At 28.1% G+C, this 13588-nt stretch overlaps 1 protein-coding gene across 19 annotated transcripts in view; it reads left to right on the top strand.

Moving 5' to 3' along the window:
- LOC107452693 (eya transcriptional coactivator and phosphatase 2) overlaps nt 1–13588 on the top strand; it is a 145024-nt gene that overhangs the window by 128323 nt on the left and 3113 nt on the right. For all 19 annotated transcript variants that reach the window (XM_071181542.1, XM_071181541.1, XM_071181539.1 and 16 more), the window contains 6 exons: nt 7289–7378; nt 8696–8754; nt 10058–10218; nt 11006–11120; nt 11236–11357; nt 12471–12571. In XM_071181542.1, the coding sequence (XP_071037643.1) occupies nt 7289–7378; nt 8696–8754; nt 10058–10218; nt 11006–11120; nt 11236–11357; nt 12471–12571 (648 nt within the window). The remainder of the gene's footprint in view (nt 1–7288; nt 7379–8695; nt 8755–10057; nt 10219–11005; nt 11121–11235; nt 11358–12470; nt 12572–13588) is intronic.

Here is a 13588-nt window from a genome sequence, read left to right as displayed (position 1 = left end):
TGTCACAAACCCACCGCTCGTTACATCGGGCCGATGTTTGCGCGCCGTGATTGAGTTTGTTGGAAAGGGAGCAAAGTGAGGAGAGTGCGGGAGATGGGACGACCGAGAACGCTCGGGAAACCCGAAACTTCGAAATACGAAACCCGACGTCGTTTGGGCGCCCGTTCTCTCAGTTCCCCCTTTTCCCCTTGCACGACACAGCCTATAGGCTATAGCAACACCCCATCTGGCTCTTTAAAAGGGAAGAGAAAGGGGGTTCAGCAATCTTCTTGCTACGCTTTACTACGTTCTTTGCTCTTCGGACCCTCCCCACTCACGTTATAGAATTTTTTTCCCTTCGAATCTTTTGCCATTATTATTTTGTACCCCTCTGTTTTATAAAGATTTTTATATTCGGAATAAAAGGAGCGTCTTTTTGCGAATGACTTTTTTTTCTTTTCTTCTTTTGCGTTTGAAGACGGAATAATCCTCCGTTTTCTATTTGTTACTGTGAGTATTGAAGGAATATTCTTGGTTAGCCTAGTGATTTTTCGCTATTGATATTTGTTTGTCTCTTGATTTTTCTCTATAGCTTTTATATTCGCTATTGTTTGATATTCATTCGCTGTTTGCAAAAAAATTGCTCTAATGTCTGTCTGAAATATTTTGAAATAGCGTTGAAAAATATTAATTCTTTTCGTATTTTTGATGTGACGGAGTGGTTTTTCCTCAACTTCGATATCGAGCTGCAATGCATAGTATTTGATTTCGCTCTTCTAAACTTGTACTAGTTACGACGATGGTTTTCCTGCAAAATATGTATAGATATTTGGAGAGAAAAAAAACCTCCCCCTCAATTTCTTGAAAATTTGGGTTCTTATTGAAAAGACTTCTCTCCCCCTCCCCTCATCGGTAAGCAAAAAGAAAAAAAAAATCTTTGGGAGTGAAGTCTCTATGAGATTGCGATGCGAAGCTGAGTTAATAATTAGACATTTATTCGGAAGTAAGTAAAAGTATTTTAAATATACAGTATTAAGAGCTCCTTTTTTCATAAACTTCAAATTAATTTTTGTATATTATTATAATTCTAAAAATATTTTTAATGACATTTAAAAAGATTTTTAATTATTATAAATTCCAATCCAAAGGCCCGAATCGAAACAGTTGTTAAATTCATGTTATGTTTATAACTATCATCTTTATATTGATTGCACCCAATATTATTTTTGAACTGTTCTTTTTTTTTATAACGATTGATAAATTGATTTTTGGATTGACCCAGATCAGATTTAAAAAACAGCATTTTTTTAGTAGACAAATTTTTTTCTTATGAAGGCGGAATTGTCCTCCGTTTCCTATTTGTCACTGTGAGTAATGAAGACATAATCTTGGTTAGTATTGAATATATATTCTTAGGTCTTGTGTTGCTTTTGATATCCATTCGCCGTTTACACAAAAATTGCCAAAATGTTTGTTCGAAATATTATAAAATCTGTAGAATTGAATAATATTAATTCTTTTCCGCATATTTGACATACATCGCTTTCAATAAATATTAATCTGTAATATCTTATTTGCTTTTATTATTATTCTGAATCAATTACCATTTGACTATTAAGCCCGAAGGGTCGTGCTCACACAAAATATGCACACATCTTGAAAAAAAAAATACTTCTTTAATTTTTGAGGTTTTGGTGCCTTTGATAAAGAGCTCCACCCCTTCCTGCATCACCGGATTTGCAAGGGCCCTTTTCTGTGACATCTTAAATACGAATGCTATTACAGCTCACGGTTCGCATTTGTGAAAAACAAGCTCTTATCTTACGGGCTTAGGTCTTTCTCCGATCATTCTATTGGTAGTTATTTTCGAATAGTAGTTCGAAATAGTAATGTTACATCTCTGGCAGTTTTACAGTCAGAGAAATACAGGTATAAATTGGTGGTTGGGAAGCGTGGTGCGGTGGCCAGCTTATAACTACCATCATCTGGATTCCTGTCTAAATTGGTTTATGTTTTGGTGCGCGCATACACCAAAATATTAATTAAAAAACAAAATATTTATGTTTTGGAATTAACAGAATTATTTAAAAACGTATGTCTGTAATTTTCTAGCTGCTTAATATTGTTTACATTTGTGATTTCACACAAAAGTTTTCAACTCTATATCATTTGAGTGTGATTGCACAATAAGGGTAGCTAATAGGATCAGCATTATTTTTTTTCTTGTTGCATTTATTTGCAAAAGAAAGCTAATATTTATAAATATATTTTATTTTGAAAAATGTGAGATAGATGTAACAATTTTATCCTTACATTTTTGAAAAAGAATTATTGCTTTTGTTAGAGACTTCATAGTTAACGTATAAACAATTCTAAACTTCATATATTCATCATATAGTTATGTTATCTGTCAGTTGTTAAAGTCTGCTTTTGTCATATAAATAAAAAATAAATTATGACGTGTCAGTGAAGATTTAAACGAAGATTTAAATGTTTAACAACGAAGATTCAAATTCAATTAAATATTGAGTTCGTCATTCTCTGTTTTGAAAATGTTGAAATTTCTAACATAAAATATGAAGAGTAACGCGTTATAAATCAGAAACATTATGAGAAAGGAAAAATGATCATTAGAAATGGATTACGAATTATTTATACACACAGACCGGCAGTGGTTGATGTTAATTTAAAGGAATGATTTGTGAAAAATGATTATTTGGCAGCAAGTAAAAGCTGGATGGAGATTGTTTTAGAAAAAAAGTATTGTCTATCAGTTATTCTGGTTAATAAAATAGGAAAAAAGTGCTATTTTTAGAAGCACATATTATTCTTAGAGAGACAAAGAAGGATAGGTGCTTCGTAACTAATTGTGGACTGACAGCAACTAAAAATTGAATAGAATATTAAAAGATCCGGTTGTGATTATGATTATTTGGTAATGACGAAGATAAAGGAGATGCTAATTATGCGTTCGCAAATGAAGTGTTATGAATTAGAAGAAATCATGATTTTACGGCATAAAGTTAGTAAAATTAAGATAGTAAAATTGTGATTGGTATAGGATATTGGTTCCTTCTTTCCATATTAGTAATGTAAAATGGAAATCCTAATTTTTAAGGATATGAGTAATAGAGATTAATAAATCGGAAGAATCGTGGTTTCGGCAGTACAAGATATGGATAGAGAATTGAACTGTAACAAACTGGACAATTGCCATTTGTTTTTGTGAAAAACGAAATTTCATTAATTTGGAATTTAAAGTCGCTACACGAGGCAGAAACAGGACATAAAATTAGAAAAAGCTTACATGCATCAATATTAAATGTTCTTAATAGTATTTGTTCTTTCTTTCTTTTAGAATTCTGATCTATTATAAGATCTCATCTAAATAAAATAAAATTATTTAAATAAAGTTCTTATTTAATAAAGTACTATCTCATGAACATGGTTGTAGGGATGATGTAGGGTTACACCACAAAAACCGAAAAATGCTACTAAAACATTTAATTTCAATATTCTTTATTTTTCTCTTACATGAGTACAAAAATCACATTGACTGGGGAGATGCAACTTTAGAAATTCATTAGCAAGATTTTTAAAAAATCATCATCAAACAACATCGTATACATCCGTTATATTTTCATCAATAATTGGAACTCCCATAGTTGCTTCTAAGTTGCAATCGATTTTCATTATCGTATCATCAATAAAATGTGCCTCTATTTATAGCCGAACTTCTCTAGAATGGAATTTACTGGACATTTTCCGTTTATTGACATCTCCAAAATTCTGGAAGCATTTAAAGTTTAAAGCATAAACCCGGATAATATCTAGAGGAGAAAATTAGCTTACAACTTGAATAAAGAGATAAGCTTAAAGCATTAAAATGGCAGTTAACAAAATAAACGTGCTTAATTGTGTAATTGGTAAAATAATGGAGATAGAGGGAGAGAATATGTGCATCACATTAGGTACTGGGGTAAAGTGTTACAAAATGATGCAAATTTAAAATAAAATGAAGGAAAGTTGCATTAAAATTTTAACAAACAAACGACAAATAAATAATTATTATGAAAAAAAAAACGAAATTTTATTTTATAAAATTGTAGAAGTAAATTTTTTCAACTTTTGGTTCTCAAGATTCTCCATCAGTTTTTTCTCTGAAAAAAATAGTGGAAACCACGGTTACCGTCAACTTTATACACTGATGTTGGTATCTGTGGATATTTTTTTTTCTCTCGTTATTTTTATATTTTATCGAAAAAAATTTCTCATTTTTCTTATCTTTCGGAGTAAGAACTTATATTAAACATGGCATCTCGGAGTCTTCTTACAATCAATCCGTGATGGTAGTTTCTTTAGGTTGCTATTATTTCGCTTTGCTATTAGATCTTTGTTCTTTTTCGAATAAGGTTTACTTCTTTATTGTTTTTCCCCCGTCAGAAAAGGTTGTCTTTCGAACCTAGCTGAATCGATGGATTTTACCAGATGAAATTGAACTTGATAACTTTTTTCTAAGAATGCTTATAGAAGTTCTGTTTTCTTTTTTTTCCCCCTTTTTTTCTACCCCTCTCCTTTTTTGAGGTATGGAGAGTAGATAATAGATTCAAAAGACGTGACTGAGACTCTTTTGAAAGTCGTAGCGCTTTTTTTAAATTTGCATCAGTCCTTTTTTTGTTGTTGTTGGTAAGATTTGAGAACCGTAAACGTCCAGTCAGGTGTCATATTTTGCACTGGATTTTTTTTACTTAAATAAATAAGAAATTCTATGATGTTATGTCTCATGGTACTAAGGATAAATTCAAAGACATTTTTAAAAAAGTGTGTAAATCTATACACATAATAAAATAAAGAATGTGTGTGTGTATACCGGATTATGGGTGAACGGTAGACTCTAAGAATACGAAATTCAGCATGAAGCTGAGTGAGAACAATTGTAAACTTATTTCGAAGCCCAATTTATCTTCGAAATAAGTTTACAATCGAAGAAATGGAATTTTCTCATTGGCTTAGCTGAAGCCATTGTTTTACAGTAAACTATAAAAGATTTAGCTTTGTCAAATATTTTTAAAATAGCATCAGTGTTTCTGTTAGCTTATAGCTCTAATCAAAAAAGTTGTTTACGTCTCGTTCTGTAACAATTAACCTGGCATAATAAATAAAAATTATCTGAATTTTCAACATGATCGCGGTAGCATAAGCGGATAATTTCGCCAGAATAATATTTTTAAGGTTATCTGAAACCACGTGTTTATTTAGTTTAAAGTTATGCTCTTAAAACGTGTTTTTATAAAACTAAATATTTTAAAATCAACGGTAATTGAAATATTGATGACAGTGATTGTTTATTTTGCTAATAATTACTTATTGTTGCTTATAACAATCACTTATTGTTACTTATAATAATTACTTATTATTATAATCTGTGATAAAGCTTTGAAAAGTATTGCTAGAAATTGTTGAATCTTAAAAAAACTTAAAAAAACAATTTTTTTTTCTACAAAAGGTAAATTAAATGAGAAACATGGAAACTATGAAAATACAACACAATGGAAACGTTACTTTTTCATAGTCTCATATGATGTATATACAACGTACAGAGCGCAAAATATAAAAAAAATAAACAGACCACCCTGAATAATTTTTTTATTTATTGTTTGGATCTTCACTTTCAATCTTAATGATTCAAGGGGGTGACCTCATATATGGTAATTATTAGGTGCAGATGATATTTTAAGCTACGAAATTAGACACGAAAGCATACTTTCTCTCAATAAACATACCTACCTTTTTTTTCCCGACCTATTTGGATTTCTGATCTGAAAATGTCAAGGATAATCGCAATCTGGGAAATATCTGGGCACCACAATCTGGGTCCTAATAGTTGGTCAGGAGATGTAGTTTGAAGTTTGGACCCCTTATTGTTAATTTTTCCCCCCTTCATATTTCGTCATATCTCTAGAACCTTTTAAGCGAATTGAAACAATTTTGCGCACAATTATAAAATTCGTTTTTCCAAAGATCTACGCAAAAAATAACTTTTAGCGAATACTTATTATTTTTTATTAGTTTTTATTATTAGTTTATTTTATAACAGTCACAAAATTTTTTTTTTGGGAGGGTTGTAGGGAAGGGCATCTAATTTTTTTAATATCATTTTAAAGAATATAATTTTACATGGCAAAATACAAAATTCGAGAGAAATACGAATCGGGTCTTGGGAAATCGAATTTAAAAAAGTTATATTTTATTTAAATAAAAAAAAAAAGATCGATTCTTAAAAGGAGATAAAGAGTTTTCAGAGATATTTGTTAAAATAGGGGAAAAAAAAAAGAATTTTTCTTTATATATATTATTTATATATATATATATTTTAAGAAGTTAAGTAGGAGTTTTAAAAATGTGTAGAAGAACAAATATGAGTAATTAAATATTTTTACGAGTTAGTACGCAACTTATATCACAAAAGAGTGAAGCACTACTTATTTGAGAAAACGTTCTTCTGATGTCTTGTAATATAATTGTACCCAAGGGGGCAATTCCGAGACATTTACAAAGAAGAGTAGGAGTTAAAATGTTAAAAAAAAAGTGACAACACTCTTCTTTAAAAACCGTGTCTCTTGAGAATTTATTTTAAGATAGTCGACGCGCCGACAGGCACATGAGGTGTATTTTGAAATTCGTTGATCCAGGGGTGAGAGCTTCTGTTATCAAAAGAGACAGAAAGCTGTTTTTAAATAAGCTCTTTTCATGTTTCTCAAACACTCTCTTAAAACTGTTTGTTTGCTTGCACCTAAGCGAAACTTTTAATTTCTTTTATTTTAACTTCAAAATCGTTTGTTCCTTTGCATTAAACCGAAACATTTTAACTCGTTTATTTTAAGCATAAAATTCCTTTATTTTTAGAGATTAGGGGATAAATATTATATTTAATTTTTTTCCCTCATACTTTTTAATCAGTATTGATAACTTAATATAGCAATTTTATTGCAAATGTTTTTAGTATTATTCTTTATTTTGGAAATAAAAACTAGAACAAATTGGACTTAGGAAATAAAACTAAATTTTTTTTTAAAAAAAATTCCTTTTTAAAGTTCTAATGTATGATTGTAATTTTAAAAATGTAAAAATAATGGTCTATTTCAAATTATTTTTTTGATAAAAATATGTATTATTTACATCTAAATAAGCTTACAAACAAATTTTACCTAATATATTGTATGTAAATTACTTTATGAGTTATGTGGAAGAAATTATTTTATTTGAGAAATATTTTCAGAGATTTATGAGCGTTATTTTTCTGATTTAGGATGCACCATTATCAGTCTCCCTTGGGCTCAGAATGGAAGAAAAAATCTTCAATTTAGCTGACACACATTTTTTCTTTAACGACTTAGAGGTAAGCACTTAGTTGTACACTAATAAAATAATGTTTAAAAGTCATAGCACATCTTATTTAACTATAACATAATAATAAATAATAAGAATCTAAGAGAAAAATATTTTTGACTAAAAGCTGTGCTATTTTTGTAAGTTCTTTATTTGTTTCATAAATTAGTTTCATATTCTTAAATACTTTCCCTGTGTAAGAAACTTAGTGACTTATGCTCTGAAAGTAAATGTTATCATTTCTTCTTCTTAAATGGCACTACTGCCTACTGCGGGACTTGGCTTATTGAATAATGTTACAACAAACTTTTCTTTTCTCTGCCTTAAATTTCAAGTTTGAAATTTTCACCATTATTTTGGCAGTGCATTATCTAGCCATCTTTTTTAGGACATTACTTTGCAACTTAAGTCCAATAGTTTCTAATTTAAGGTCCTTCTCAAACCATTATTTTTGTTCATATTAATGAAAAAGTAATGAACTGAGGAAAATCATAATGAAAAAAAAAGTTATGGTATAATATTTGAATGTTTTTGTTGTTTCATCCTAGTATGCTGCCTCAAATTTCTTAAGGAATTGTTTCATTTCTCATTATTTATATTTAAAAAAAAATTCTTATTTCTTTTTTAATTTTCTTAAAAATTATTTCTCTCATGATGTATCAATATTATTTTTTAAATTAATATATTTATATATTTCTTTATATTTGATTCTTAAATATTTTTTTTTACATATATAAAATTGAAAAAAGGAATTGTACTTTTTGTTAATTACTTCAATGTAAAATGATAATTTAAATTTTTATAGGGAATTTGAAAATAGCTGTATATACAGTATACTAAAATAGTAATTTGATGTTTCTTGAGAAGCATGTTGAAAATAATGTTTATAAATTGTAGTGCTGCCATCTATCAATATATGTTCAAAAGCAATTGTAATATAGTCTGAATAGAAATCTGAATCTAGGAAATTCAAAACATTTTGTTAGACATAAGTTTTTGTAGTGCTGCCATCTATGATTTTTTTCTCAAAGCAATTGATTTTAATAAACTATATCTTTATATGAACTTTTGAGAGATTGTACTTCTGAAGAAATTTTAATGTTTTAAACAAATATTAAAATTTTATAATTTTTAAGAAATTATGCCAAAAGATTTTTTGAAATTGATTCTCATATAAAATGATTGTTCCTAACTTTAAAATAGAGTCTTTGTTTCAAACCAACATATTTATTAAATAAATTAGTTGCAGTGGAATGCTGGTCTCACTCTGAAAATAATTGTATAGTCAGAAATCCCATCTTTTTTAAACTATGGTTTTCTTTTTCAGGAATGTGATCAAGTTCATATTGATGATGTTTCATCAGATGACAATGGACAAGATCTGACGTAAGTTATTTAAGTTACAAATGAGCTTGTTTCAAAATGTTTTACTTCTAAGTTTATAATTGTTAGTTTTATTTACCTCTTCAAGGTTTCAGACAAATTAAAAAAGGAATAAAAATAATTTACCACATTTTCAATTACCCAATAAATGGAATGAAAATGATAATTATTTGTCTTGTACTTAAATTTAAACAATATAAAGTTATGCACAAAAAGTTTAATATTGTTTAAATTTAATTTGAATTTTAAGCAATTATATTTCAGCTTTGATCAAAAAGGGGGTAAAATATGCTTTTACTAAATCCAATAAAAAATAAAAGAAAATCTAAAAGAGCTCTGCAGATCATGATATTAAAATAAATTCTTTTCATTTTAAAATGAAAAATTAATAAAATATTGATTTAAAGGGCTCTGATTTGTGCCTAGGTTAATTTTTTAAAAGAAATTAATTACCATAAGTTAGCAGGTACTTAGCAGATATAAAACATTAACCAGAAAAATTAATAATAAGTGTCTTTTTTTTTTAATCAAATTTAAAAAGAAGGAAAACTATTCCTTATTTTTCTTGAATGACCATTTAAAAAAAAAAAACTTTTATTTTTCGTTTGATCTTTGAATTTTACTTGATCTCGGTTTTTTTTAGCGATTTTTTCTTTCTTTTTGTTGTTCTTTCTTTCTTTCTTTCTTCTTTTTATTTTAATAATAAGAAAATTTGAGGTGAAAATTATCTAGGGATTGTGTGAAAATCTGCCACCTTTCAAAGGATGCAACCAACAATTATATTTTTTTATAGTTCTGAAAAATACTTTTACATGTATGCATGAGAAATTCTTCTCAAACAAATTTCTATAAGTTAATTTAATTTTGTAAAAATTTTAATCATTTCTCAATTTTATACTTTGTATTTAATTAAAATCAGATCCTATTTAAATTCATTAAATTAAAAATGGACATACCAAAGGTATAAAAAACAGGGAGGTATTATTTTAAACTTTTTAACTAGCAATAAAAAAAATTATCAGTTAATGATTTGGAGTTGATTCCATGTAACATATAATAGACATTGTTTGTAATTATTTAAGATGACATATCAGTAGCATTTTGCAAGGATGCAAGTGTGCACTTGTGTATCTATGTTTAAAAGCTTATGAATTGAATTCTGTAGTAGGTGGCCATTATTTGAAAAGCAAATTATTATGAGTTTTCAGCATAAAATAATTTTCTTTTTTATTATAATTTTTGTTTAATAAAAAAATATTTTATAATTTTACTGTAATTTTAGTAACTTTAAAAATTTATGTTTCAGGAATTACAATTTTCAAGCTGATGGTTTTCATGCGGCAGCATCAAATGCTAGCATATGTCTAGCTACAGGAGTGAGAGGTGGCGTTGATTGGATGAGGAAGCTAGCTTTTCGATACAGAAGAATTAAAGAAGTGTACAACCAATACCGTAATAACGTTGGAGGTAAGAATTGGAAATTGAAATAAGATCAAATTTAGCTATTTTAGAAAAAATTCTCAGTTAAAAATATTTGTTATTTTTTTAAATGTATTTTTGTTGATTTGTTTAAAATATCACTTGCTATAGTACAATTTTGCAGTAGGTATCTTATTTGCTACAGTACAATTCTGCATTTTTATAGTAGCTTTTTTGCTAAAGTACAATTTTTACATTGCTTTTTTTCTATTGTACAATTTTTTCTACATTAACTGTTTTGCTACAGTACATTCCGCTTTTTTGCAGTAGCCCTTTTGGTACAATACAATGTCTCTTTTACTATGGTACAATTTTCTCTTTTTGATTTAGTTCATATGCTATAATATAATTTTCCTTTTTTGTTGTAATAGCTTTTTGCTGTGATAAATTATAATAAATATTGCGTTTTGCAATCATTGCTTTTATGTGCCTCTAAACTCTTCATTAATAGTTGAATCAGAAATGTTGTCTAAACCTGCTGTATTAAAAGCATCAAAACCAGTTTGGCTGTTCGAGGAAACTCTTTTAGACACTCTTTTCACAGCCAATACAATTTAACTGATTTTATTGCATTTAATTACACCCTGATTGCGATTGACCGCATCTCCTAAATTAATATTTTTTTTCTTCATTTTTGACGGGAATTTCAAATATATAATATATCAAGGTCTGTGATTGCAGAACATTTTGTATGTGGAACATTCATTGCATACATATATCACATTGTTTATTCCCCTATAAAATGTTTGAACAATTTTTGCATTCATGATTTTAGGTCTTTTGGGCCCAGGGAAGAGAGAAGATTGGCTTCAACTTCGCTCTGAAATTGAAGACCTAACTGACAATTGGGCAACTTTGGCCCTTAAATGTTTATCAATCATTCATTCCAGGCAAGTTTTTTTTTATCTAAGTTGTTTAACAATACTTATAGTAATATTGTTAAAAGGTAAGGAATTTAAGTTTAAAGTTAATTTTTCTTTACTTTGAATTCAATTGTATTTGTAGGTCGAGCTGTGTTAATGTATTAGTGACAACTACTCAGCTAGTCCCAGCCCTTGCGAAAGTTCTGCTGTATAATTTGGGAGGTGTCTTTTCTATAGAAAACATATACAGTGCTACAAAAACAGGTAAAGTACTGTAAACTTTATCCATATTTTATCTCCTTTCACAATACAAGAATACCTAAATTCATTAATTTTGAAATTTCTTACTTAATTATTTAAATTTGTTGAAAAAGTTATAGCATTAAGCAATTGAGGACCATTACATGTTTTATTAACTGGATTGATAGAAGTAATTTTTATCAATTTCTTTCAACTTTTAATTACATCCCGATTAAAGTAAACATCCATTTTAGTTTATTACATGATAAACTTCTCCAAATATTTAAAATAACTCTTCCTGCCTGAAGCTATGGTACTTATTTTAAGAAAATGCATATTTATTGTAGTAGCTATTTAGAATTTAATTTTAAGAACTTTATTTTGCAATGGTTAAATGTTAAATTGTTACCTCTTAATTGTTGATATCAAAGATAAGGTTTAATACTTTGATATTCTATTAACTATACAATTCTGGAAAATAAATATTTGTGAAAATGATACCACTGCTTAGTTTATGTATACGCTGAAAAAATCCCGTATTATAAATTGATACATCCATTTATTGCAAATGATACTGCTTGTATAAGAGATCAGCAAAAAGTTTTTGACATGCGGACACAATTACGCTAAATTTAATGAATAGCACACATAAATAATATATACAGAGTAACTCGTCATGTTATAGATAGAAAAATTAATATTTTTGAGAGAAAAAAACAAAAAAAAAATGATTGAAATTTGAGGAAAACAAGACTATAAACATCAAGAACAGCTCATTACTAGATGAAACTTGAAGGTGTTTGGTACTCTTTCAGCAATTAAAAAAAAAATATTTTGAAGATTTTGATCTCGCCTTCCTTGTTAGTGCTTCAACGGTTTAATTTTGTTCTTTTTTCCTTGCCTAAACATTTGCAAGCCCTAATGTATCTATTTTTTTATTCTATTTTTGAGATCGATTTTAAAAATACATATTGAGGGTGGTTATTATTGAACACCATGTATACACATATATGTGTAACTTTCACTCTTGAAAGTCTAAGTATTGAAAAAAAAAATGTGCGTTTTTCTCTTTATCCGAGTCTCAATTTCTGTATTAAGTTTTTACATCTCTTTAATTTAGTTTCCTTTTTATTACAGGGAAAGATTCTTGTTTTGAGCGTATAGTGTCCAGATTTAGTCGGAAATGTACTTATGTCGTTGTTGGGGATGGTCGAGACGAAGAGCATGCGGCAAAACAGGTATATAATTTAAGTTATTGTTTAAATTCTATTAATTGTTTCATTGCTAATTAAGTCTAATAGTATGTTTACAATAAAAATACAAGATCAGATAAGATAACAAGAGACAAAAACAACAAGAGACAAGATCAGACAAAAATACAAGATTTTCGTATCAATCTCTTTTAATTGTGTAATAGTGATAATTTAGTGTTATAAAAGCCTTATAGATTTTTCTTTCTAATTTGTGGTAAACACTGTAAAAGGCTTTTCTGATTTATTAGAGAACGATAGCTACAATCTTAAAATAGACAGAAATAATTTTTTTCCTAATTGCATGCTTATTGGTTAATACTCGATAATAATAAAAATAATAATTTTTTAAACCCTCATAACGAAGATGCCTCATACAACATTTCCTTTCAAAGTGTGGTCTTTTCTTGGATATTCAATTACAGTTATGAAATAAGATCAAATATATTAAATAAGCTAAATCAATCTTCAAACAAATTTCAAATTGTAAATATATGTTAGCAAATAAATTAAGAACTATCGACACTTTTTCTATTTTCTCAGATTATTGGTTTGGATAAGAGAAATAATAGAAAGATTCACGTGGAAGGAGAGTTCTTTAACATTCACATATTTCAAAGTTGAGTGTATACATTAAATGTATTTCAGGCCACCATTCAAAATTTTGATCTATCAGAACCCATGAATGAATTTTGCTAGAAAGATTCATGTGGAAGGAGAGATCTCTAACTATTCAAATATTTCAAAGTGATAATGTATACATTTAGAAGTATTTTACCTTCCGAAATATTTTTTTAAGCTCATTAAAGTCAGTATGTTTAACTAAATTTTGTCACATATTTAACTTAGATTATTTTTATTATGGAGTTAACTTTTTATAGCTGTAGATTATTTCTAATATGAATTTTTTTTTAAAAGTAAAATTTAATCCAAACAATTAAAAAGTTTGCAAAAAGTGGCTATCAAATCAAAAGAACTTATCGATTTTGGTCACATCACTAAAGT

The sequence above is a fragment of the Parasteatoda tepidariorum genome, chromosome 5 (genome assembly GCF_043381705.1).
Source record: "Parasteatoda tepidariorum isolate YZ-2023 chromosome 5, CAS_Ptep_4.0, whole genome shotgun sequence".
NCBI lineage: Eukaryota > Metazoa > Arthropoda > Arachnida > Araneae > Theridiidae > Parasteatoda > Parasteatoda tepidariorum.
The sequence above is the reverse complement of the archived record's forward strand: the minus strand, read 5'-3'. Positions and strand labels throughout refer to the sequence as shown.